Source organism: Tetrao urogallus (assembly GCF_951394365.1).
Source record: "Tetrao urogallus genome assembly, chromosome: 6".
Taxonomy (NCBI): Eukaryota; Metazoa; Chordata; class Aves; order Galliformes; family Phasianidae; genus Tetrao; species Tetrao urogallus.
Genome location: NC_136819.1, coordinates 12,265,311 through 12,292,869, shown reverse-complemented (window position 1 = coordinate 12,292,869; position 27,559 = coordinate 12,265,311). Strand labels below are relative to the sequence as shown.

Here is a 27,559-nt window from a genome sequence, read left to right as displayed (position 1 = left end):
GGTCTTTTCCAACCTGAGTGATTCTGTGCGATTCTAAAAAGCATATAAAAATATCAGTACATACTGCAAATTGATTGGAGCTTTTCCAAGTACTTCCTGTAGCATCTTTCTAAGAATTATTCCCATCTGCGCCAAAATTTTCACTCTGAATCCAAGTAGCATTATCACCAGGAGGCTTTTATCAAGGACATATATTGTATTACACTTCTAGAAGTCAAGGGTTAGATTCTGCTGGGAAAACTATGCAACATGAATTCCTGAAGTGTACTAGCAGCCCACAGCCACACCAAGACCATTCTAAAAATAAGTTAATTTCCTCTGGTCCAGAAAGCAGAGTAGCAACACTGGCTCCTTGCAACCATCTTACTTCCACTCTTACCAAAGAAGCCAGAATGATTATGGTCAAAGAAATTCTGGAATGAAGCAAGACCCACCTTACAGTGTCCCTGAGCTACATCTAAGACTCAGACTTATGAAATATGCTGTGGTAAGCAAGGAGAAAGCCCCCTACCCCCACGAAAAAAGACACCAAGACAAGAATATTTGCATCAAAGTATTCTTCACTAATATGAGTGGGAAAAAAGGCTCCAGGTTTTCTCATTGCTCATTTCTACTATGGTACTCAGAGAAGTCCAGCATATCAGCAGCTCTTGGCCTTGAAATTAGTTCTTATTAATAGTTTTCTTTTTACTAAGGAGTCTCGAAGACTGGTTCTTCTGGCCTTGTGCACACATACCTACCACCCTTTTCAAACCCGCAAACTCGTTTCTTTTGCTAATGAAGCAAAACACCCCAAAAGACAGCAAACTCTCTCCTATCCTCCTGGTTTTCACCTTTCAAAGCCTTTTCTCCTCAGTGGAGCTTCACTGGTCTAACATAGGAAAACCACCAGAGGGAAGAAAAAAAAAAAAAAAAAAAAAGGCAAAAAAGTGGAAGAAAACAGTGTTTTATACCATAATGGATATATTTGAACTAGAATCAAGAGGGGTCTCCAAAGCAAGTCTACCTCATTGGTAGCATATAGTTTCAGACTAAGCTTTTGACTACCATCCTTAGGAGAAGGTATGGCTCTACAAGCGCTGGAAATATTCAGTCCACAGTTTTCCCACAAGCCTGTGGGTTTAAAACTAACCAATTAAAAAAAAAAAAAAAAAAAAAAAAAAAAGGAAAACCCAGCTACCCATCCCCTCATCACAGGAAACAAGAGCATGTAATTCTGCCAGCTGGAATACATGAAAACGTCATTTGTTTTCCCTGCCCTTTCTGCACAGCGTGGTTCCCCCACATTGCAGACACAGACTTTCCTGTACAGAGTTCCATACTTCCTTCTGGGGCCCTAAAGCCACGGACAGGGCAGGAGTGCCTGACTGCTCCTGTAAAACAGGAAAAGGCCATATTTCAGCAGCATATTCTCCACCTGAGTCAGAAAGGGAGGAGAGCTCAGCAGCTGAAGGGAAAATCCCTGAGCCCAAATGAGACTGGCAAACCTAGAAGGAAGGGTCTGGTTTCTTTGCAATGACTTGCAGGTCAGGGAGGGAAGAGAAAGAGATGATTTTCCTTCTTTCCTAGAAAACTGTGAGGTTAGAAGAAAACAAGAGGAGTTCAGCTGGGATGCTGATGAGTCTGAAGTTCACACTGCAGGTAGATTTACCTCATTAACTGGCTCACGATTTAGGGAACAGAAGCTATAGGATGTGTGTAGGCATTTAACCACAGGAAGGAGCCACACAGTACCAGGATGTCAGCATCCAGCACAGAAAGTTCTAATGAAAAGCAGTGCTGGAGATTGGACAGACAAGTTGCACAGAGTAAGCTGCAGTTTCCCTGGCACCTCACCACGATCTATGCTGCCCAGTGACAGGATCTTTGCATTTGAGTATCCACTACAAAGTACTCGAAACCACAAAAGATATTCGTGTCTAAACAACATCTCAGCATAAATCTTCCTGCCATCGTTAGGTCTTACGCAAAGATCCATTTTTATGTATTTAGGCCCAATGAAAAGGGAAAGAAAAAAAAAAAAATAGGGCTGAAAGAGTTAAAGAATTTATTGTGCATTTACACATTTCTAGGGATCATCTTTCAACAATGGCAGTCAAATCAGCATGTAGTCTTAATTTTCTATGGTCAAACCTTGAACGTGAATCATTATATTACAATGTACTTATTGATTTCAACAGGAAGAAAATTAAGCCCAGAAAATCAGGTTAGGAACCTGAAACTGGGCTGAGGAAAATGGAATTTTTCTGGTACTGCAAATCTCTTATGTTATGTAAAGTAAATCAGAATTTTAAATACGAGATTTGACCATTTGGAAAATATTCTTATCATTTTGAAACCCACCAGAGATGGGACAATGTCAATGACCTGAAAATCTGATTAGTGCTTGTGCTTTGAATTTAAAAAAATGTATTATTTCACATACTATATATAGTATCTAGTTTTACCTACTTGTATAAACAGGCATGCACATAAAATGAAAGGTGTTTCAGTGAACTATCCAATGGGTACAAGGAGGAAATCCCTGCAAGCCCTGAAATTCTAGTTCTGGAAGTCTATTATTATCTGCATTGCTGCAGCTTTCAGACAGTTTGCAAAGGAGACTGGCACACAAATATTTGTATATATCTATTTATATAAGTAAAAAGAAGATCTGTTCTGCCTTCTCTGTGTTTTTATAGCCTTTGTTGAGAGTGGCAGTCGAGCCACCTGAGGACATGACCCACCATTTAAGCAGGCCTGAGCACTGGCGCTACCAGCAAAATTTCCAAGGTGGTCTCCAGCCACTTCTCATCCAAATTAATTAGAAGAGATTTTGCTTGAATTCCATGTCCTGTAAAAACTTCTTAAAGGGTTCTGGATTTTCTTACACAGAACAGTATGTGGCAGACATTAACTACTTTGAGCTCCAAATGGCGTGGTAACAGATCCAGTGAGCAACCAGCAAGTCACATTTCTGTGAGTAAGCATTCAACTCAATGAAATTCCCAGCTTATTACAAATACATCAGGATTAGCTGTGTCAGAGAAGATGGAAATTACTTTGTAATTCTCACAAGAGATCAAGGATGCTGGTAACACGTGGGTGAAAAACATTCCCGTCGTGTTACTAGCTCTGATTTACATGAAGCAGATTTATCTGGGCAAACAGAAAAGGTTAATAAAAATATGTTCTGCCTGTTCCAGGCAGCTTGAACTAGAATATGCAAGTACTTGAAATAACAAACATTTCATTGAGCAGAAGACAAACTGCAGAAAGACTGGGAAATCAATTCAGATTTCCAGTCTGCTCATGGGCTTTATCTCCAGACCATACCCTCTATGCCTGGCCAGCAGCCCTGCTGCCTGCATGTGATGCTCCCTGCTGCCAGCAGTGCCTCCACATCCCCCAGGAGAGTGGCTCTTCCATGTCACAACACCAAAGCCTGTGTGTACTGCACGCTAGGTCCCCAGCAGCCCTCATACAAAGGCAGAAACACTCAGGACAAAAACAAAGAGGTAAAATATATCCTGTTCAATTCCACGCTAGAAGCAGGTTTTGTTGAAAACATATGTAATTATTAAAGTTTTAAATTTCTGTACATTTCACTGTAGCCAAAGACAAAGAAAGATGCATTTATGAGATACATACAGCCTTAAAAAAAAAAACAAAAAAAAAACCACATAGTGGTGGATGATGTGAACCCAGAGAAAATGACACTACAAGAACGCTCTCAGTTACACAAGAAAAGGAAGAATTTCATTTAAGCTGCAAATCTCATCTTGTAAGTGACCAGATGGCACTAAACTGGCACAGATGACATCAAACTGTTCAAGTTAAATTGAAATCTAAACTACATCTGGGCAAAGCACTTCAATTCTGTTCTTAATAGCTCCATTGTTACTCTGAAGTCAATGGTAATTAATAAATAAATTAATAAATAAAATTGCCTTATAGAAAAAAAAAAAACCAACAAACAAGCAGTTTCACCAATCACTTCCATCAAGTGATGTTCTATGTTTTTTTCAAAGATAAAGCAATGACTTAACTAACAAAAATGGCATTTTCTTTGAATTTTGACTGTCTCCCTTGGGAGTTGATAGAGGGCAGTGTTAAAGGAACACCAGAGGAGGCAAGAACCACAGGCACCCCAGGACCTGGCACACCTACACTAGCTCCAAGACAGTTAAAACAGAGCAAGAAAAACAACTGCTGATCAGGAGCGTTGCATCTGACTTAGGACAACCATCACCAAAATGAAGCTTGACACAGACAGTCAAATGTTCAAGCTTCACAGCTTGGTATGGCCAAATTGCACACAAGGCCTCTATCTCGCCTTTGAACACAACAGCACGCATTATCCGCCACGCAGTATGGCTTCCACTTAAGGCAGAAGAAAGCAATAACTGAGTTTGCCACCAATTATTCAGTCATGCATGAAGCAGAGCATCTGAAAAGTGTTGCTGCGTTCTGGAAACATACTGCTCTTATTTGATATTGCTGTATAAGCATCAAACTATTTTGTTTTAAAAGCCGTGGTAAATTTATGAATGAAACTGTGCAAGAAGGATTTAGCAACAGATCCATAGCAAGTGTTCAGTGGTCTGGACGTTGCCTGCCACCAGGGTGGCATGAAATCATTTGATAATTAGACCATGGCTACACAGGATTAGCATACCATAAAAATATAGGGCTGCATTATTTATATTTATATAACAGATGGATCTTTAAAAAGGTCGTGCATTTTTAATGAATGCAACATCATGCCAGTGTTGACAGAAGATTTAGAAGTGCTGCAACACAGCCAAACAAAGCCTAAGAACACTACTTTCCCTCTTCCCCCCTCTTGTCCCACAGTGGTCATAGAGCAGAGAAATAAATGTGAAACAGTGCTATGAATTTAATTCCAGAGATTACATCAAGTACAGTATTTATGGAGCATTAGCTTTAGGGATGCATTTACATTGTAGGTAATTATAGGACTCATACTACTGTCTACCTGAAGGATACAAGCTCTTATTTAGGTCCGCAACACAGGGTAGAAAGATTACCTACTACTATTGAAAATAGTTAAGTTCTAAAACTATTTTGAAAGAAAAGCAGCAAAAACTGAATACGTAAGGTCTATGGGGCCAGATGACACAACTTGTGAATGCTGCTAATGGATGGAGTTCCTCAGGGCACCTCTTGTACAAGAAAGGCTGAGGTTGTTTAGCCTAGAGATGACAAGGCTCCAGGAAGACCTCACTGTGGCCTTTTAGGATTTGAATTTGAAGGGATCTTATAACAGGAGAGATACTAATTTTTTTTACAAGTTCTGACAGTGATAAGACAACAAGGAATGGTTTAAGAATAAAGGAGGGGAGAGTTAGGTGAGATATTAGGTGTAAATTCTTTACTCAGAGGGCAGTGAGGCCATGGTACAGGCTGCCCAGAGAAGCTGCGGATACCCAATCCCTGGAGGTGTTCAAAGCCAGGCTGGATGGGGTCCTGGGCAGTCTGAGCTGGTGGATGACAATCTTGCCCAGGACAAGAGCTCCAGGATTCTAAGATTTCAAGCCAATGCTTACGCTATAAAAGTCTATAAAACAGAAGTACTTAAAATTTCACTGACCAGATCTTCTTCAGCTAGTAATGGTGATAAATGCAGTACATCTTTCCAAATTCAGCTGGACAGGTAACGAATGCAGCTAGCTGTGCCTTTCCTGCTTGAAGATTCGGCAGATGATAGCAACTTTCTTTAGCTCTGGAGATACAGATATAATTTCAGTATAGCTGTCACAATAAATGACTTTACCTTAAGACATACAGGAAAAGCTACATAAGGCAAAGTACATTGGGTTGCTCTGAAAGAATAATAGAATGGTTTGGGCTGGAAGGAACCTTTGAGATCATCTAGTTCCAACCCCCTGTTATAGACAGAGACAGCTCCCAGTAGAGCAGGTTGCTCAAAGCCCCATCCAGCATAGCCTTGAACATCTCCAGGGAAAGTACATCCTCAACCTCATTGGGCAACCTATTCCAGTGTCTCAACACTCTCACAGTAAAGAATTTCTTCTTAATATCTGGTCTAAGCCTACGCTCTTCCAGTTTAAAACCACATCCCCTCATCCTGTTGCTACACATCCCTGATTTATTTCCATGTACAACAGACACAAAGAGCACAACAAGACTGATAGAGCAAATGCTCAGGTACAAAACCCTGACTTTCAACACAATCACCCTTATTAGCTATATATTTTCACCAGACACAGACAACAACCTGCACGCCATCCTTGTAGACATCTGCACCAGCAAAGGAGACCCACTGTCTTCACTGCTGAAATATACCACCTACTGTCTCCAGAAATGTTCAGCAAGTGTTGATGAATGTCAGCGGGTGCCATTTTTCCAGATTCACAGATCTAAGTCAGCTGATATGATCAAAACCTTGGTCAAAGTCTGCTCAGAAACCAGACCCGAGAGGATGACAGTCTGTCAGGTACTATTTCTAAACAGGTTAGATGTTATCATCGCACTGAGAGGGGATTTTCCCCCCCCAATCACCCTTTGCATAGCAGCTGTTACCTCATTTTTAATTATTCATGTCTAGACACTTGTACTAGGAATAAAGAAGATGGTGTGGGTAGAGAGAATGAGAATGGAATTTTCTGAACGTTGTCTGACTTCATGGACTGCATACTATTGTAAGGAGATGCAAGTTATTTAATTTGTAATTAACAGTTTACTTTAAACTATAGACTACCAGATGCCAGTATTGCCAATTAGTCAATTTACCAAGCAGCAGTATCATTAACTACATGAATCATTACTCAAGAGGCTGTTACTCTGAGACCAAATAACATACTAACAAGCTAGACAGTAAGAGTTCACATGGAAATACAGTGATACAAATTATGCTTTTTAAGAGCCTTCCTTAATGGCCAATATTCATCACACTTGAAGTTCCAGGTGCCAAATCAATTCTGTTGTTCCATGAATCAAGTTGGGTAAGCTTATTTGAAGTAACGCAAGCGAAGTGTTTTTTAAAGGAGGTACCAATGAGACATTAATACCATAACAAAGTAACATTCTCATACTCAAATCACTTAATGAATATTTTATGTAAATATGTAAAACAGCCTAGCATTGGAAAGATATGAAGTCCTAACTTTAACACGATATAAGCCTAAGGTATTTTCATATCTGCACTAGGAATAACTTTGGTAGAGAAATCAACGTGTAGAAAAACTTATGAGAAGAATATAACCCTCAGCAGTGGAGTAAAACTCTAAGGCTTGTGAAGAACATGCATCAACCCTCAGTTTCCAGAAGACTGGGGTTTGTTCACACAGCATCTAATTTCATGTTAAGCCATAAGTTCTTGATTCGGACATTAGAGATCAGGAAAGAACGAAAGAAAAACACTTCAGCACATTTTCATTCGCCCCTCACCTTCTTCAAGGGGGCAGAGAACGAAAGAAAAAAAAAAAAAAGTTTGCTGCCAGCTTCTAAAGAGGACGTTTCAAAATCTAGATTTGGTTTTGTTTGTTCAGGAGAAACAACTTCACAGTGCACCCTGTCAGACCTGCCAAAAGCCAGACAAGCCATTTGTTTTTGCAATCCGATTAATCTGATTCCTGAAGTCTGCTTCTGCAGGCTGCCTTAAAGACAACTACAAGAAAACCAGAAGGCATCAGCAGCTGGCAACTTTACCTTCCTGTTGCAGTTACTATAGGTGCAGATTAGCAGAAACTAGGTAAACCTCTCTCCCATCACCACGTAGCAGGTTCAAGAACCTGGTAAGCTACACCAGCAAGCTACTAAAATTCAGTACAGCTTTAAAAGCAAACAGATTGCTACACCAACAGCTTTTGTATTTATTTCCCTGTTGCTTTCACCACTTGAACTCAGCTTTCCTAACAAAAAAAGGTCGTATTTTCAATACCTGCCCACAGACCCACTGGGGCAGACCTGAGGAAAGCCCCAGAGGCTACATTCCTCTCCTCAGTTTTAAAACCCGGGAGTCCCCCCCATCCTCACTCCTAAAAATTAAAGATCAATTTAAGAAAACAAGACTCACCACAACCTTGTAGGCCACTCTCCATGCTTCTTGTGCTTCACCCCAGTAGCACCTACATCCTTATCTTCAGCCTTTCTATAGGGGCACAAGGAGGATCCAGCTGTAGCTCATCAGCCTCAGCTCCCTCACCTGCCTCAGACTGCACCTTAACCCTTTCCAGGCTGTGGCCACCAGTGCCCATCTTTCAGAAATGTAGTGAGTCCACAAGAGCAGCACAAACATGCTTTCCTGCTTTATGCTGGTTAAACTTTCCTCCCTTCCCCATGGCAGCATGGTACGCTCTAGCCTTCAACTCCACTCCTACCCTAGATGAGGTGGCCCTCCAAAACCACCCAGTATCTGCAGGACTAGCACCCAAATTCTGGTTGGTTTGTTAACTTCTAAGGCACTGTGCCCCTCGCTGGAGAACCAATTAGTATCAACATATGGCTCTCAGAAGCAAGGCAGCCCAGTGGCAGGTGAAGCTAGCCTGGAAAGCAGGGCACCTTTAATTTAGCAGAGAGCCCAGGAGATGCAGGTGTAACTTCTCACAGCCTTCCTGACACAGCTGTGCAGTTGCACACAGCTGAGGCAGCCCAGTCATCAGGGTGCTGGGGCCCGGCTGCACTACTAAAAAACTGGAGTTAACACCATTATGGTAGAATGTATTTATCTTCAAGAGCACAGCTTCAATGCTGCCCACCTTGGCTACTTCACCTACATAACCATATGGCAATATAGTGCCTCCTCTAAGCAAGGGTCAGATAAACTCCTCCATCAGTTAGGGTTGCCTTTGCTTCTGAAGATGCTGAAGTACAAATAAAGCCAAATCTTTTTCCAGCTGAGTTGCTTTGTGCAAACACCAAGTAAGGTAAATACATGTGAAGGGCTTGGATTGCTTTGAACTAACCACAGACAGACAGGCCAAGCATCTGTGAAGGAATTGAACGCTAATCAATGGGGTAAAGGGGCTTCCTTTGTCATGCCATAAGCAGTATGGATCTTTCCTCCTGTTTCTCTCAGCATAAGTCTAATGTTTACAAATCCAGAAGCAGGGACTTAACACAATGTTTATTATTTCATTCCCGAAGTGGAAACAAATCAGTGTTCAGTTATGGTTTCTGGACACCACACTCTACTTTCTACTGTTGCTGATAGAAGCCAGTATTTACTTGCACTTAAAAGCAGCAGAGAAATGTCTGCCTCTCAAATGCCTTTCAAAGTAAGTGCCTTGTGCTGGAAGCAACAAGCATCCTACCATTAGCTTGAGCAGCAAGATAAGGGCCCATGGAAGCATGGTGGCAAGACTAATTCTTGTTTTGTTCAGTCTCTCATTTTGGTGGTTGGCACTTTGTGCTGAGAAACACCTTACTTGAGAGCAAAAGCAGCAGCTTTCTTTTAATTCCTACCCTCTAAGATGACATCTGCCAGTTGGTATAAAGAGTGGCTGAAGTTCATCTTCGCAATTTTGAATTTTAGGCAACTGAAGACTTGACCCAGCATCCCATAAACAGCATTTTCCTTCTCCTCAGTTTGTGGATTTCTGAAGCATATGCACTGCTGAAAAACAAATCAGTAAACATCGCATGTTGAATCACATAGTAAGCTGCTTCAACAATGACAGAAAATTAATTGTAACAAAATAAGACTCCTTATTGTTTATTAGATATTGTAAGAATGAAATGTACAGTATAAAAATTCATATCAAAACTGTTCACAACTGGTTTTGACAACACATTTTTCTTTGGATTAACTACACAAGCAGCTTTCTAACAAGTTCTGCTGAGATCCATTTTTACATTTTCCAATTTTAAGCATATCACTGTGCTATCTACAGTTTGATCTACAAAACTAAAGCAACTAAATTTTTGCAGCGTCAGGAATGAACAGGTCAATAACATTAGCTTAGAGGGAAAAAAAAAAAGAGTAGTTTGTTACAACAAAATGTTAATTGTTCAAATTCATCAACAGAATTGCTTTTGAAATTCCAAGTCTTATAATTGTACATTTTCAATATCAAACACTTGACATATATTGATGACAAAATATTTCTACTTACATTTTTCCTTTAGATAGACTAATAGTCCTGCTTTTTAATTCCCTAATGAATTTTCACATCTTTAATATTGGTGTAAAACACAGTTCATTCTGCTAAAGAAATATTGTAAATGTTTCGTAAGATGCCCATTTTCATTTAAAGTATTAGCTATGTTAATGAATGTAAAATGGTTTTTATTTGCTCAATCTCTGTATTTTCAGTTTGTATCATACTGTTTAGAAAAAAGAAAACGTTACTACTGATGACTAACAAAACTGTCTGTCTGTGCTATACATTACATGTTGGCCATACTACTTTTTACTACAATATAAAATACGCTACAAAATATTGAAATTATTACCAGGGAATATTACATACTGTTATTAATAGCAAGAATTTTTCCCTGATTAAAAAATAATATCTGTATCTTCATTTCCCATTCATACTCTATTTTGCATTAGGAAGATGATTTGAACTGAAAAATTCTTCTCATATTGTCCAATCATTTTTTCTTAGAAGACACTGAATGTATTTGCAGCATTGCAATGCATTCAAAATAGTAGACTGCTGCTAGATATACCCATGTATCAATGATTTAAAACAGGAATGGGTGCCTCGGAGCACTGGGTCAGCCTCAGAGAACAAAATAGGTGGTGTTCTTTCCCTTGAGGTGTTTCAAATATAAATCACCTTCTAAATTGGCACATATCACAAGAACTCTTAAAATAATGCCTGTGAAGACAAATCCCAACAAAAATGATGCAAACCCATTCTTTAGAAATAGAGGAAAGTCCAAAAATATTTTTGTTCCTTTATCTTTTAACATTAAGCTGGTAAATTTTTTTTTACAGACATTCAAATTATCTTATGCTAGCAGCAGCTGGACTGTTTACTTTCCTTGTATTTATTTATTCTTAAGACCATTGGCAAGAACAGTCTGTAGGCTCTTGGATTGAATAGCTGACCCAGGTTGAATTACTAGTGCAATACAATTGCACAGTTCGTCTCTGTAGTCCAAGCTCCCTGCAGCATTTGCAGAATCTTGCGTATGTGTTGATGTTGTAGTTATATATACTTGCAGACGGGCACTTTCCATCACATGAAACAATGTTCACCTGGTAAAAAAATATAAAGAACATCAACAAAATTAAGCAATTAGGAAATAATATTAGGAGTTCCTAAAAAAAAAAGAAGTCTAAAGAAATTAGGCACCCCAAACCGACAGCAAAGCAATGAAAAAGTAGGTATTTATTTTATCCTCTTATGGAATTCCACTGCAATTGAGTAATAAATAAACACTAAAGCATGTTGCCTAGATATGTCTCAACTTTCATCTCACTGAGCTTAATGATGACTTTCCTGTTGATTTCAGTAACAGCAGGTTTTGGCTATAAATACACACAAAGAAACAACTTCAGTTTTGAATTTAAAAGTATTCATAGCAACCGTGGCTTGAACATGGCACTGAATGTTCCCAACAACTTCCTACAGTATTAATTTCAGCAATATACTCATGCGGTGTTAATATGCTGGCAGCAGTAAGCAGGAATACAACGAAAAAGCCAACAATCGTCACTGTGTTAAAACAGCAGGATGCCCTGTGACAGAAAAAGACACCAAAACTTGTAATTTTTTCAAGTTCAGTAACCAGGTTTTGCATTGCTGTTTGATGCATTTCTTAACACTGAGACTAAATTTTCTGGCTGTACAACAATTCAGTCTGCAATATGTGCTCAGTGTCACTTTGGAGGTTACAGCTGTTATGCTATACTCTTCTATTACAGCTTTTTCAGGTGCTCTTGCACATCTCACCCAAGACGTCTGCACTCTTGTTACTGCTCACATTGCGTTACTGCCCAGCAAGAGGTTGGTGTCTTCCAGCCATAAATCATTCAGTAGACATACAGATAGCGCCTCGTTCTTCCTATATATATCACAATATGCTCATGCTGCTGTCTAAAGATGAACTTCAGGAGCCAAGATTCCTTTCTTTGTTGGCATTTAAGATGGCATTGAAGCACTTTCCCGGGACAGACGGAAAACTAAACACATCTGCAGTAGTTTTAATTGCAGTATATCACTGGCAAGTGTCTGTTATATTAAAGTTAACTGCATCATACCCTACTAATTGCATTGTAGGGAAAGATGAGAGCTAGGATTGCACTAAATTAACTTCAGCCTAGAAGTGTTCAAAAGTGGGGGAGACATACTCATTTTTCTTCTTAATTGGGAAGATGATTGCTGATAATATAAGGAAACACAGACTTCCATCTCTGTGATACAGAGAGATGCAGACAGTAGCACCGTGAGATTTTTGTTTTCTTTCACCCTATTTTTCTTATTATCAAAGAAATTTTAATAGTTATTTACTTACTGGTGTGTTACTCCTGCAGTCATTCTTGCGGATAGTCATCCTAACAGTCACCTTTTTACAGAATTTTCCATCTTCCTTACCTGCAAAATGGGTATTGATTGAAAAAAATATGAGCTCAAACTTCTTAACATTTCAGAGATAAGAACATTCCTGAATGTGTTATGGTGTTAAGAGGCAAAGAATATACCCCATACATCTCTACAAAAGTTCTTGTGACATTAGCCGTACTTTGCATTGAAGTCACTGCTTTTAAAACATTCTAGTTCACTCATTAAAATACATCTCCTTGTATCTCCATTATCTTGTATCTCTGAAAGTTTTATTCTTCATTCAGAATCTTTTTACAGAGTAAGTCTATGTTGTCTTTCACAAAATTTTGTAAAACTGATCAATTACTCATGTGAAATGGCTTTTTCAAGATGCATGAACTGCATTTTCTATTAAATAAATCAAACCTTAATAGTAATAACCAAATTCCAGTGATGTAAATAAGCTTTAAAATGAACACAACACCAGGATCTGAAAGTAATTAGGGCTCAGCAGAGGGAGCGGGCGGGGGAAGGGGGGAGGGAGGGGGGGATTCTGCATATTTTTTTTTAAATAAGAAAAAGAACATAGATGAATAAATTAAATATTTTATTTACATTTTCATTTGCATTCATTTTATCTCACAAAAGTGTTTACAAAGTATGTGATGAAATAACAAAAGATATTAAGAAATGAAATAGAAGCAATTAAACTTGACTTAAAGAGAGAATCCTGGGCATTTTGAAGAAAAGCAACGAAGTTCAGTCTAAAATTCAGTTGTCTGAAATCAGAAAGCACAGTATTTTCTCAAGGTGATCCTCTCTATGTTGAAGAAATCACATCACATTGAAGATCTGCAAGAAAAACAAATAGTTCATTCCACTATAAAAGCTTCCACAGTTTAACATATTTTACACAGCATGATGCACTCCCACATCTCTCTACTTAGAAAACTGCATTTTCTTTCAGCTAAGCAAACCAAAGGTGTTAGCTTCAGAAAAGCCAGGGCAATTAAAGACCCATTGGCTTTACCAATGTCTAATACTAAAGTGTGACAGAGTTTTATTGCATCTTCATGCCCAATGTCCAGTTTCCTGCTCTAATCACTGTCAACTCAGGTTAAAACTGCTTCCAAAAGAGAAATATTTTTTGTGAATTTTTGGGGGGGGGGGTGTTTTTTTTTTGTTTGTTTTGTTTTTTTTCTTTTTTCTTTTTTTTTTTCTCCACTTTTCAAACAACATAAGGACTTGAGGACCTGCTACTGACTCTAGGCATAGCATAAGTTTCTAGAATCTGAAAGAAAGGATAGCAATGAACTTTCCTGGAAGGAAATTAACATCTACAATCAAGAAATAGCTGCTAGTGCTCAACTATTATTGAATTATATTTCCTTAGGTAAAAAAAGAAATTGAGAAAAGAAGAAAAAAATACTTTTGAATATAAAAAACTCACCATTGTTTTACGTTTCTCAGTCTTTTTCATGTACTTTCTTCTCTTACGTTACATATGGTGTGTAGGATGCAGAAATCAGTGCAGCTGTGGCTATGACTTCATCTGGGCTACAGCAAAACTGCATCACATTTCACATAGAAATAAATATATAAAGTATTTCCTTGTATGTATTTTAATGTCCAGTGGCTTTTAATGAGCTCTAACTATGGTATACTCTTCTCTGAAGAGCCTTTCAAAACATGTGAAAATTTTCTTGTATGGGTTGTGTTAATGAATTTCTTTTTCATGTTGAGTTGATTCAACAGCTCTGTCATTTAAAGTGATGTCAATTTAAAGGAGTAATACAGACTTCAATGGAGTATTCCTAGAATCAGGAGCGCAGTTTAATGAAAAATGTGTCACTCAGCAATGTACAAAATTACAGTCAACACTGTTTTTCTTACAGAAATACAGAGAGATGTTTTCACAAAATAAATGCCAAGCTAACCGCATTCATACCATTTACAACTCTAGAAGTTATCATCCTCTATTAAACACAACAAATAAAATCTCCAGTTTTCATGGAGCAAGCACAGGCTTGCTATTTTCAGTAAACTGCCCCTACTACAGCAGGGAAAGAAATGAGCTGCTTCTACTAAATATGCCACTGTAGGCAAAGCTATATGAAACAGCATATGCAAAAAAGTTATTTATTCAATTAACTTTAACAAGCAAAGCCATTAGTGTCTATGTTCTACAGCACCATACACATAATGGAATTAGCATACGTTTTTCAAAGACAATAATTTACACATGCAGCAAGCTAAAGACTACGCGAGTGCTTACTACCAACAGTATATTGTTGGCTAACAACAATGCACTGCCCACGCAGTGCAAAATGAAAAACAAAACCAAACCACAACGTGAGCCATTCTGAACCATAAGCAGCTCTACTACACTGCAGCTTTTGGTATAACCGGATGACATAAGGCCTGATGCTCCTATCAGGGAGTACATTGTTGGAAATCAACAATGATGCTGTTTGGGTTGATTCTACTAATTTCAGGAAAATGTACCTTTATTACAGCTAGCATAGGCTGTAGGAGTGACTGGGCTAACAGGGAATGGGAGGAGCATTGACACGGAAGAACCTGGTAAGAATATTACATGTTGAACAGCTTATATGTTACAAAGGATTCCCTATCAATATGAAACACTTTGAAGCTATTAGATTTCAACATAGTTGAGAAAGGAATTCAACATTAAAAAGTCTGTGTACTATTTGCAATGCATAATGTCAAAGCCAGGAACAATTCAAACATACCACTAAGAATGCTGCATTACATCATGGCTCTATTACTTTTATTTGTTTAACTGGTTCAAGCCCAGGTATCTTAAAAAAAGTTATTTCTGATCTATGTCAGTATAACTAAGACTATCTAGTATCCCAGATTTAAGCTGCTCTCTGGGACTGTGAGAAAGAAACAGTATTTTTTTTTCCTACCCATGTTGGTAAAAAAAAACTCTTTGGATTTTTGTGGAACTCTTGAGGCTTACAGAGAGGGCTTCATTTTTTAAAATGAAAGCAAACATCACAACGATTTCTAATCATAAAGTATTTAAAAAAAAAAAAAAGGTATGCTGATAACCCTTCTCATAAAGTGTCTCACACAATAACAATTGACTGATAGCTCTCATGCCAGATTTGTTCTGAGTCAGACTTAACTACATGATTCACTGGCCATGCTATCTATAAACAGCTGTGAAATCAACAACATGAATATACTTGTAAAAGCAAATCTCCAAAGTCAGTGGCTATTTTTAAGTGGTTAATTTTCTATTAACCACTAATTTTCTATTCTGCCTACATTAAAAAGTTTAATTTGTCTTAAATAATTAAGAGTGTGGTTATGATCCCTCCTAAATATATTAGTAGTATCTTCTGCCTTGCTGAAAATCAGAATCAGCTTAATAGTTTTAGCTGTGTTAATAAGTTTTGTTCAGAAACTGGCTTGTCTGGCTAGTAAGGCACGGAACAATAATGTCAGATAATCTCAAAGAACCAATCTCAAAGAGCCAATCGAGAGTCAGCTAAAGAACTGGGAACAAGTGCTTAAAGCACAGGTCCATTACAATGAAAGATGAATCTTTCATCTTCAATCACGAAGATGTAGTACTATTACCTTACGGTGATTGGGAGCAGAAAAAAAAAGCAATCTATAATTTCAAGCAGCTCTGTACCACAGCGCGTAATACGTAATAAATGAAATGAAAAAGTGTGTCCTGACTCACAACGTATACCTCATTGCAGTAACTCTGAATGTCATAGCTGGTAGTCACGATCAAGTCTTATCCCAACCAGTAGGATATGCACATTTCTCCAACTCTCTCCTACAGTTTATCTCCTATTTCACCCACTTACGCAAATAGAATAAGAATTTTGTACTTTTTAAAAAGATAATGTAATACTGTCCAGTAAAACAAATCTCCTTTTACACTGCTTTTAAGGTGGTCAACTTCAAGAATTAGAACGTAATTTCTACAGGTTAGGTGTTGGGCTCATTCACTGCATGAGCCCCAGTTACATATATTTATGTACCAGGACATGAAGAAAAAGGGTACTTAGGCCATGATTTGTAGTTGAGAATTATGAAATTTAGAAAACGTTCTGTAAAGAATTATTTTACTTTTTCCAGAACCCCTTTACTAGCTCTCATAGACATAAAAACAGATCTTGGTATCAGGTAAGGGTGGTTTTTTTTCTAAGTTATTTTAAAAGACATTGCTTGAAAGCTTTTGAAATGTGTCTATTAACAGAATCCAAGACTACATTATAATTAGTTAAGTATTTGCAGCGTTAACTTACAAACAGCATAGATAAATTCTTTTTTTTTTTCAGCCAGATATGAAGAGGTGAGTGTAGCTGAAGCATTTTTTAAGGCACATTCCAAAATACAGTAGCATTAGAGGCAGTATATTAATAATATATAAATAAAAAATAATAATTAAATATATATACAATAAAAATAAAAATAATAATAAATAAAAAAATTATTTGTAAGAGTTTTACATGAGAAGAAGAAAGTACTCAAGATACCAAGGTTAGAGACTTGGCCAGCCAGAGTGTGTGTCACTGGAGTAAATCCTTCAGTGCTAAACCACTTTTTTCTGGTTTAATTGCACTAGCTTAATTAGTATTCACATAAATGTGATTGAGAAGAGCACATCTTTTGTGATCAGAATCAAGCTTCCAGGCAGTAAGGAATCAAACATATTTCTGAAGTAACAACAGATCAGACAGTCTGGTGAGTCTCAGTAAGTGGAAATTTGTGAGCTTCATTAATCACTTACATGTTTTGCAACATCCTTCCAGGAATGGTACAACATAGCCTCCAACCTGATCAAGAAAGATGACAGGGAAAAAAAAGTCAATTTTTTCAAACATTTGTTCACGTATATCTGCATGTCTTCGCTACCAGGGAAGTCTTTATTAGGAAAGCTCTACAAATTTACATTTAATAGAAATTTACAAATTTAATACAAATATATTTTTATAACCTTGCATGGGCAAAAGATTCTCTCTGAAAAACCAATCCATTGTTATCAGTAACAAAGAACTATAACCACCTAGTTATTCTAGGACTGCTCCCTGCTTGTGTACCATGTAAATGTAGAATTCGAGTGAAATGGAGTTGTTCCCTGCATACATTTGCTGGCACTTAGTCCAAAATAATTTCACAAATTAAAAGAACTGTTGCTTCCCCTGCAAATCTAGTCCCAAAAGCCTTATGTCTGAATGTTGAAAATTTTAATGATATTTGGACAATCTTTCCTGTTCTTCAACGTTCCTTACCACCGTAATAAATCGCTACAGATGAAGTCAGTTATAAAGTTATTTAACCCAGAAAATCATCCAAGTTCAGACAGCTGCATGAAGAACTAGTTTGATGTTACAAACCTCCAGGAGAAGTGAAAATACCTTCTCAGAATGCAGCATCTGCAGCTGTGTAAATGGGGAGTCTGGTGGCATGCTGTACATGTATAGTTAGAGTTTTACATCTTCAAATATCTGGATAAAACTCCAGGCATTGCAAGAACTTACGAATGTCTCCCTTCTTGAGGTCAGAGAATCCTTTGTCAATGTTAATCTTTTCATGAAGTCATGAATCATAGGTGGAATGTAAGCAACGTATTAAGCACTGACCTTTACACATTCGGTTTCATTAAAGGGTGGGCAGCCAACTGAAGATGCAACCAGAACTGATCCGATTGCTGTGTTTATGCATTCATACCTCATGCAGTTTGAAATCCAAGTACTACCAGGCTGTTAAAAATGTTAAGACAGAATCTATACTCAGCAACTCAGAAAAAACAGTACTACAAATATTTATTATACAATTCCACTGAATAAAACTTTGTCTGAAACAAAAGTAATAGAGCAAAATATGATTTGGATGCACCTTAAAGTTCTTTTAAAGTCTATTAGATCATGTAAGGAGGTTCTAAAATAGTCAAGCTATTATTCTCCAATAATCAAAATTAATAATAATATATATAATATATATAATTATAAATAATAATAATTAATAAGTATCAAAATTCCTTAATCCTTGTAGACAGCTATATGATTGACACTCCAAAAAATAATGTTGAGTAAATGCAAAATTATTCCTAGTATTTAGCCAAAAGTATCTCTTCTTTGCACAGTTTATTTGGGAACGCGTGTATAGTATTATCTGTTTTTTTTTTCTTTACTTCTGAATACTTTGAGGGATTTATAAACTTACCTTAAAATTGGAAACTGTGCCATTGTTGAAAGTGTGGAGACATGATATGTTCTTACAGCTACCACAGCAAGTTGTTAAATCCTTTGGAGGTTGATAGACTTGGTTCTGCCAATATAAACAGATTATTCCTTGTATGAAACTACTGAGCAACTTGACATTTTATTAAAGTAATGGGCAGATTTCTTAGGGGTATTTTATTTTAGAGACAGTTTTAAAATAACTTTCAAAGCACACAGTTTGTGCTTGTATGCTCTGTATGTTCAGGAACCTTTTATAAAATATGAAATACCATTGATGCTAACTACAATGAGAAGACGATCCAGCTCATAGAATTAACTAGTCTTTCTATAATTTTTAAATGTTAGTCTGACAACTTACATCAACAACCATTGAAATTTTAACTTTTTACACATTAGATAACAAGCAAAAACATAATTTGAAAAGTAATCCATATAATATTCCCATGGTTATGTATCATGGTTTGTAAAAAAACCACCAAGATATCATTTCCAAATTTAACGTAGCTGTTTTCATCGCATTTAAAATTCTTCTGATTATTCTCTTCTCAGTTCTTACTGACCTAATGGCTGCTATGTCTGGCAATTTGTGCCAGCAGAACACAGCTAAAGCTAAAGATTCACAGAGGCAGTATGATATTAGTCCCTTAGTCCACTGCTACTCTGTATGGGACCCTGCTGAGCATTGGGTCCCTGCAGCAGCTCGTTCAAATGCATGAGATGGTAACACAGCTTGTCACCTTCTTTATTCTCAGTGAGAATAAAACTGTCCAAACCTTCAAGCCATCTCTCCATAGGGCTAGTGCTCAACTCTCCCTAAATACAATTGCAGTTTTAAGAAAATTAAGATCAAATAAGGTCCTCTTGTCTTTCCAAAGAGGAGCAATAGTGTGATTATTAATGACTTAATTGTATCTGTTCTGTGCCTCAGCCAGGCACCTGGTATTTTATCCATTTATGGTACTTATTATTCATCAAAATTGGTAATTTATGGAGAGAGTAAATCATGTAATAAAACACTTCATGAATTTATGACATTCAACACGCAGAAACAAAGACAGCATAAACAGATTATATTCCAGGAAAACAGTGAAGGGAGAGAGATTTCAATAAACTTCTATCCAAGATAGGTAGTAAATCACTGGCGGGAGAGGGGGGGGGGGGTCTCACAGTTACTTATTCCATCTTGTTCTCATGACTACAGTCTACTCAAGAAAAAATAGTAATTAAAAATACCAGTCACAATATACATGTCTAGAATCTGAATTTCTTACAGCTTTGCACTTGACAGCACAGGCTACTGAAGAAGTGTTTATTCTGTAGTACTTAGTGGAAGGATCAATCACATTTGTACAGTAAGAAATATGGCAAATGCCATCTAGACTGCGTTCCACAATTGTCTGTCCAGGCAGCAGCACACCTCTCTCATTACTCAGGCAAACTTTGTCTCTCACTGCAAGAAAAAAAGCACACACAGAAAAAAATGAAAAAACACCAACAAACTCAGTACAATTATCTTGGTATCCAAAACATTAAATAAATATGCTTCAAAGAGTAAAATAGGCATGGAAAAAGCTACTCTACCTCTTCAACAATTATGGGAGAGATTTTCAAATTTTCAGATTTTCAACTGCTAATAATAATAGCCTAATGTTTCACTACAGTTGCCAAATTACTTCAAACATAATTCCTCATGAATTTAACATTTTATCAGCAGCACCACAAAATTGACAGTGGAGAATTCAACTGGCTTTAATTCTACTTTATGGTAAGAAGAATTGTGCCTGGTAAATGTCTATTTCTCCCCACTGATTATGGAGGGAATAGAGCACAATTAGCTCAGAAGTATGTATCTTTGTTGCAGAAATCTATGCAGAGACAGTCTCAACTGTCAGCCAGCTGCGTGCCCCACAGAATTAGTTTTCTCTGGCACTACTGGGCATGCTCCAAGACGAGCTCTGCATGGCACTGAATACCAGCTCCTTGCTCACATAAAACATGTAAGTGTATCTAACCAGTTCCCGAGTAACCTCAAAATGGGCTAATGGGGCTACTCCTAGACATCAAGTATGGATTTTAGTCTCTTGCTGGAGTTCTCCATCCAGCTCACTAATGCACAGACTGCTCAGTGAACACCACCCAACATTTCCCAAATTCTGTCTACTATTTCTGTGCACAGACTTTGCTACAGGAACTAACAGAATCCAAGGATAGGCTATAATCAACCAAGTATTTAGTGAGTGATCCTATTCTCTTGCCCTTTCCTGCTATTTGTGAATTATGTCAGTCAATTCTTTCCTCCTATGTACCATGTGCAAAGCTGAAACATCCAAATTATAACTACTAATTTTATTTTACACTTGAAAGGGTATTTCTTTGAATTAGATTATTTCTGGACTTACCACATTTGTATTTAACACAGTTACATATATTTTCTGAACTGTTCTGAAATTGTTCATCTATCTGAAGTTTCTGTCCCTGTGGATGTAAAAGCAGAAAAAAGAGAAGTGGAATGACAGTTTGCTCATCTGTATCTTTTTACTTTACACATCTTTCCTCTGGGATTCAAGTAGCAGTATCTCTTGACACCCAGTAACTACTTTAGAATTCACTTTGCTCTTCCATAGTGATATTTAATTTAGTAATGAAAAGCAAATACTATATTTGTTATTTTTGTTTTACATCTGAAAAATAGGAGCCATTATCGGTGTCAGTACAGGAAACATTTAAGACAAAAAAAAAGAAATGCAGTAGCTTGCTTTTATACAGAACTCTCCAAGCAATATGGAGTTTATTTTTGCATGCATTGACTTAACAGACACAAGTAGTATTATGCTTGTATGGCTGTACTTTTTACTGGTTTACATAGATGAAAATCAAGACTTTCCTAGTACCTTGTAATATCTTGTGCCTAAGTTTCTTCATCTGTAAGATGGAAATACTAACAACAACATCATTTGCAAAGCCTTTTGAAGTTTACTAACTAGAAACCCTCAAGAAAATCTAAGTACAGTATCCAGAGAGTTTCCAATTAGATTTTTCATTAATTATTCCCTTTGCAGCATTGTTTTCTGGATAAAATATCTGATATTGACTGAGAACCTAACCCAATAATGCTAATAAGCATTTTTGTAGTGCAGAACAAGTCACAGTGGAATACAACTTAAAAAACACTGTGATGAGTCAATGATTTGAGTACGTGCTACAGATGAGCACATACTAACTTGACTATTTGTCACTATGACAAATAGGATTAACAAAACACTGATGCACTGTACGATAACTGAAGAACAAGATTATGTATTCAAAAGCATGAAAGTAGATCCATTCCATGAATACTCAGGGGCCACAGGCAATAAAAAATCTGAAGAAATATCAGTGTCATACGGTCATTTTATTCTGCAGGACATTTAAATCTGACTTCTTAAAAAGTGATCTAGCTTCTAGTAAAACAATTTCAATAAAAGAGAATGACACATTTAACTTTTAATAAAATACTGATTGATTCCATGAGAAAATTATAAAAGAATTCTGACAGATGAGGTAGATTCCATACCAGTTTGCATTGAGGTTTGGGGATCGTTTCACATGAGCATTCTAAAACAAAACACAATTACAGAAACAATGGTTAAAAAAAATCTATATACCATTTCTTCTAAACAGAGCATCAAAGAAAAAAGAAGCTCCACATTTTCGAGTCATCACTGAAGAAGCTTTGCAGCTATTTGAAATACATAACTTGGGGAGTCCAGAATTATGTCTGATTGCTAATCCATCATAAAAATGAATTCCAGCTTCTGTGACCACCTTTATCCATTTAGAAAAAATTGCAGTGCTTTATTATCTACAGTCTGTCTGAATATACTGATAAAAATATGATCATTGCAGCCTATTGCTTCCTTGCAGTGTTGACAGTCTTCATAAACAACACAAAGCAATGGAGAATTGTGTCTAGTGCATAATAAACAGTTGCACTGCCACCCTTGTAAACTGGAAAATTCCTGACCCATAGACACTTCACCCTTTTTTTTAAGCCATAAATAAATTACTGTTAAGAAAATGCCAAAATAGGAAGTCACCCATTTTGGATGGACAAATTCTACAGTATGCTATCATCCTCATGAAGCAAGAAAAAAAACAAACCAGGCAGATTCAAGCTCTTTACCATGAGATGATTTACAATCTCATCTGTTCATGAGTAAGACACCCTTATAAAACTGGCTTGTATGCATATCACATCATCATTGGCTCATGTATTTAATAAAGTCTTAGACTTAAATACAAGTTGCCAAAGCTCCTGTGTTTTATTGTCTAAGGCAACTAAAATGAAAATTAGTCATTTTACCACATGTCCGAAAGGGGCAGCACTTCTCTGGGCTCCATACCTCCACCAAAGACATGCCTAGCATGCATTTGAATTCAGGACAACGATGTACTTCACAAACTAAAATTAAAGAAAAGAAAGTCCAGTAAAAACAAGGATGTCATATTTTGATGAGTAGAAATATGAATCAAGAGAGACTAAATGGTTTATTTAATGAAACCTTTAGAAAACACGTTAGTTGAATAGACTGATGATTGAAATTTGTTAGCCATCAGTAGTGTGGAACACAGCTACCCTAACTGAATATTTAACACAGCCAAATAAATATTTAATAAAATAAGCCAAAATTAAATATTTCCAGAATTTGGGGTATGAAGTTTGTCTCCATGATACAGATATTCAGATTATGCTTCAGACACGTGAAGTTTTAAAAGAGTAAGCAGATGATTGCTTGCTCATATGCAGTGAAGCTGTATCTCTAATCCACCTTTTTTTTTTTTTTTTTTTTTGCACTGAACATCCACACTACAAAATTTGCCATGTTCTCTATTACCTAAAATAACAAAATCAAGTCAAACTTACTACACTGGTAGGTAGGGCAACACCTTTCTGTAGTGTTGTCATCCACAATAAGAACTTCTCCTTCTTGACATTTGGGTATATTATCAGAGCAAGCCCCACATGCTAGAAAAAAAAAAAAAATTAAATCTAAAACACAGGAAGAAATTTTATCACTGCCTAGAAACACACGCCCGTTAAGTTCCTCACAGACATATTAAAAAGAGCAGATGTACTGTAAAGTTGTTCCTCCCATACAGAAGACGCTAATTTTCAGTGCAGCTTGCCTTTTCTTTGTCATCTGCTTAAAAAAAATAATAAATATAGTAACTGTGTCAGATCATAATGAACAGGACTTTCTCTCCACACTTTTTGTTGTGAAAAATTTTGCTGGTTTTTCTCTCCAATCAGGACCTATTTTCAGGAATGCTTCCTCTGCTACAAATACAGTACCTTTGACCCTCAATTAAAGGCAGTTAAAAGTGATCCCGGTTTTATCCTCCCACTTAAACACACGGCAAAATCACAGCAGATATATTCTGTGCAAATACCAGCTCAAAGATTCATTATATCAAAAAAAAGAAACAGAAGGATGTTACATGGATAAACAAGAGTCAAAGGTAGAACACTACTGTAACATGTTCAGAGTGCTTCCTAAATACTGTAAATGACAGAAGTTTATTTCAGACTTCTCTTGTTCTCTTTTAAGGTTCAAATTTTGCACACAAATGCTAATCAAGATGAATCAGTCTGTGATTCACAGAATTCTATGTTCAAAAACAGAACCCATTCAAGAGAAACATATGGGATATATAATTATAAACTTAATATCATGAAGAAAACATCTACTTGATAGCAAATAGAACTCCTAAACTGATACCAAAAGTGCCATTTTATTACTATATTAAGTTAGTAAGGACCAAATCCCAAGAAAATTGAACAAATTTGCATAATACTTTTATATCGGATATTTACCATCAAGTTAAAATAGGCCATAGATGATACAACAACAGGATACAGAGAGCCAGAGCATATATAATTTCAGCCTTTCTTTAGGGAAAACAATCAACCACAGTTGCATACAATGCATGGTCAGTCTCTCAAAGGCCAAGATCAAAGGCAAATCATTAATTCATGTAGTACATCATCAATCTTCTACTTGACCTAAAAATACTACTCAGCTACACAAAGCCACTTTATGACACTTGATGGTAGTTGTCATTACCTATGTCCTATAAACTTAATGCTCTTTTCCTTAACCACTTTCAAGCCTTACTATGCTGGGAGAGCTCAAGAAAGTACGAGTAATCTTAACTGCTAAGTTTTAGCAGATATCATCACATGCATTAAAACTCTTAGAGATTCAACCAGCCAAGATTCTATACCACAGATATAGGATATGCAGCATGTACTCTCCACCCGAGCAGCAATAAGTGTTTGATCCTCTTGACAGCTTGGCATGTGCTCCATTGGTTCACATTTTGCTGGATCACATTCTGAAACAAGCACAACAGATTTATTTATTTATGTACATCATTCCCATTTTGTATTGCTACATCAGTAAGAAATGAGAAAACTGAAGTACTACAGAACTTTCTATGACAGAGTGATGCACACATTCTCGCCTGATCCTTGAACGCAGGACTCCGTTATGTCTGCACTGAGGCGTGTTCCAACCATGAGTTTTTAGATGAAAGAAAGTTTTGTAAGCTGACATTTTAAAAATGGTTTCTATACTAAGTTCATTTTTGCTTATAAGTTGATCTATTTAGTTTACTGTCACCTACCGCAAACATAGTTGGGACAACAGGATTCTTCATTGTAGTAAGTGACCAGTTTTTCCAAGCCATTACACTCTGGGATTAGGGGTTCACATAGGCTCTGATTACAAACTATTTCATAAAAGGAAAGAAAAAAAAAACATCTAAACTACTTTATGCATTTATAAATGGAGTAGTGGCAAGCAGTATTTGCAGTCTGATAACACAAATCTCTGAGTAACCACAACAAATTAGCAAAAACCCCTCAGATTATGTTCAGAATTGTCTAGCCTCACTCTCTTGAGGTAAAAATCAAGCTACAGTTGAGTTGTTTTGGAAATTCCACTTAATAAATGCAATTCCAGTGGAAAATTCATGATAACTATATCAACCCAGATGGCAAAAAGAGTAAAACCCTCTGCAACTTGTTTTCAAGATGAATTTTCTAACCTAAATATGAATAAAAGCTTTTATATCCTTTTTTTACTGCTAAATTTGTAAAACACATACACAAACATCTAATCTTTTTTTTTCTAGTCATTACTTACATCACTGATTTGTATTTGGATGTTAAAAGTGTATCACTAGACTGTACTGCTGAGATAAATAAATGCATACCAAATAATCACAGAGCTATTTAACTCCTTTTAAAATGTGTCCCCTCCTCCTACCTCTCTGATAAATCCCACTAGATTCTGAGTCAGTGATAAAAAGTTTTCAGTTTTCTTCACAACTTATGAATTCAGATAATTACCATTCGCTTCAAAAATAAGGTAACATGACAACAAACCACAGGAAAGATTATCCATGTATTTCAGTGAGCATCATAGTCATAGAATCATAGAGTAGCTTGGGTTGGATGGGACCTCAAAGATCATGAAGCTCCAACCCCCCTGCCGCATGCACGGCCACCAGCCTCCACATCTAATACCAGACCAGGCTGCCCGGGGCCCCGTCCTTTTGTTGTCCAAGAACAATTGTAATCTAATTGTAACCATTAAAGAATACTCACTACAGGTCTTCTGAGGACAACATGTCTGATCACCAGGAACAAGCAAGACCACTTCTGCAAATCTCTGACAGTCAAAATTGTGGCTATCAGAACAGTCGTACTCCACTGGAATAATCGTCTCAGTGTCAACACATTTTTCCATGCAGCATCCACTCAAAGATGTTTTCCAGATGTCACCTATTGCATGAGGTGCTCCTGAGCTGTCTGTACAAGCTAGACAATGAGGACAACAGAAAATTGAAGTAATTCCTTTTTATTTCCAAAGCTATTATTAATTACAGTCCTTTATGCAATTTTGTTTATAATAAATGGCATCTTTAAGATTTGTGTTAAGTATTTGTCCACAATATGGTGTCTTCAAGTAGAATTGTAATGAGAATAAATATAAATGAACACAAAAAGAACGAAAGACATAAATAATTCAAACCATATAATTCACTGTTACAAAGCTTTTGATTGCCATTTAATATCAATAGTTGGACTCCTTGGCAAAAGGCTAGGTGAAAAGGGGGCTAAGACTAACATACTTCCAATAATGGAGTGCATAAGCAAAAACAACCATTTTGAAGAGCATCTTCCAGCTCAGAAAAGTAAGCAAAATGCTATGTCACAAGGACACTTAATGCTTTCTCAATTGTAAAGCTAATTATTTACTAAAACTCCTGAATCGTCAACTGAATAATATATGCAAAACCTTCACAACATCAGGCCAGGCATGAATTTATTAATTGTGAAGAATCTGACCCCCAGCTTGAAGATAATAAAGAGGAAAATCACATCAAAACATACCACATTTTTCTTCAGGAATACAGACAGCAGTGTGAGCTCGGTGAAGGATGGTCCCTCCAGCACAGACACAGCCTTCTGTCAACACCAAGCAGGTGTCTGAGTCCAAAGCAGCAACCTCGTTATTCTGACAACTCTCTGCAACCTCACAGGCAGCTATACATGCCTGATAGGAGAAGTTTTCAGAGCAGGCAAAGGCTAGAAAGGAAAAAAATCACTCATCTGAAGATGTAGTCACATGAGCCATGTACTACCTAAAGGAAGACACTGTTGTCTCCTTGTCAACTCGTGATGTCTGCCAACTCAGTAGGATCTGCCAACCTGAAACACTGACGCAGACCTTCCACATGAATTCAAACATAATAATATTCTGCAAGCACTTCTACTTCATTTTTCTTACACTCTGATCTACCTAAGTTTGGTAA

The 27,559-nt window shown here is 37.0% G+C and overlaps 1 protein-coding gene across 1 annotated transcript in view; it reads right to left on the bottom strand.

Annotated features, from left to right (window-relative positions):
- Nucleotides 1-10,972: 10,972 nt before the first annotated feature.
- The window catches only part of OTOG (otogelin), a gene marked incomplete at both ends in the record, with an annotated part of 92,560 nt that continues 75,973 nt past the window's right edge, over nt 10,973-27,559 (bottom strand). The window contains 14 exons of the mRNA XM_079537080.1: nt 10,973-11,173; nt 12,433-12,512; nt 17,242-17,287; nt 18,095-18,214; nt 18,678-18,782; nt 19,969-20,147; nt 21,097-21,172; nt 22,251-22,291; nt 23,040-23,138; nt 23,601-23,702; nt 24,962-25,072; nt 25,364-25,468; nt 26,349-26,561; nt 27,138-27,332. Coding sequence (XP_079393206.1) covers nt 10,973-11,173; nt 12,433-12,512; nt 17,242-17,287; nt 18,095-18,214; nt 18,678-18,782; nt 19,969-20,147; nt 21,097-21,172; nt 22,251-22,291; nt 23,040-23,138; nt 23,601-23,702; nt 24,962-25,072; nt 25,364-25,468; nt 26,349-26,561; nt 27,138-27,332 — 1,673 coding nt within the window. The remainder of the gene's footprint in view (nt 11,174-12,432; nt 12,513-17,241; nt 17,288-18,094; nt 18,215-18,677; nt 18,783-19,968; nt 20,148-21,096; nt 21,173-22,250; nt 22,292-23,039; nt 23,139-23,600; nt 23,703-24,961; nt 25,073-25,363; nt 25,469-26,348; nt 26,562-27,137; nt 27,333-27,559) is intronic.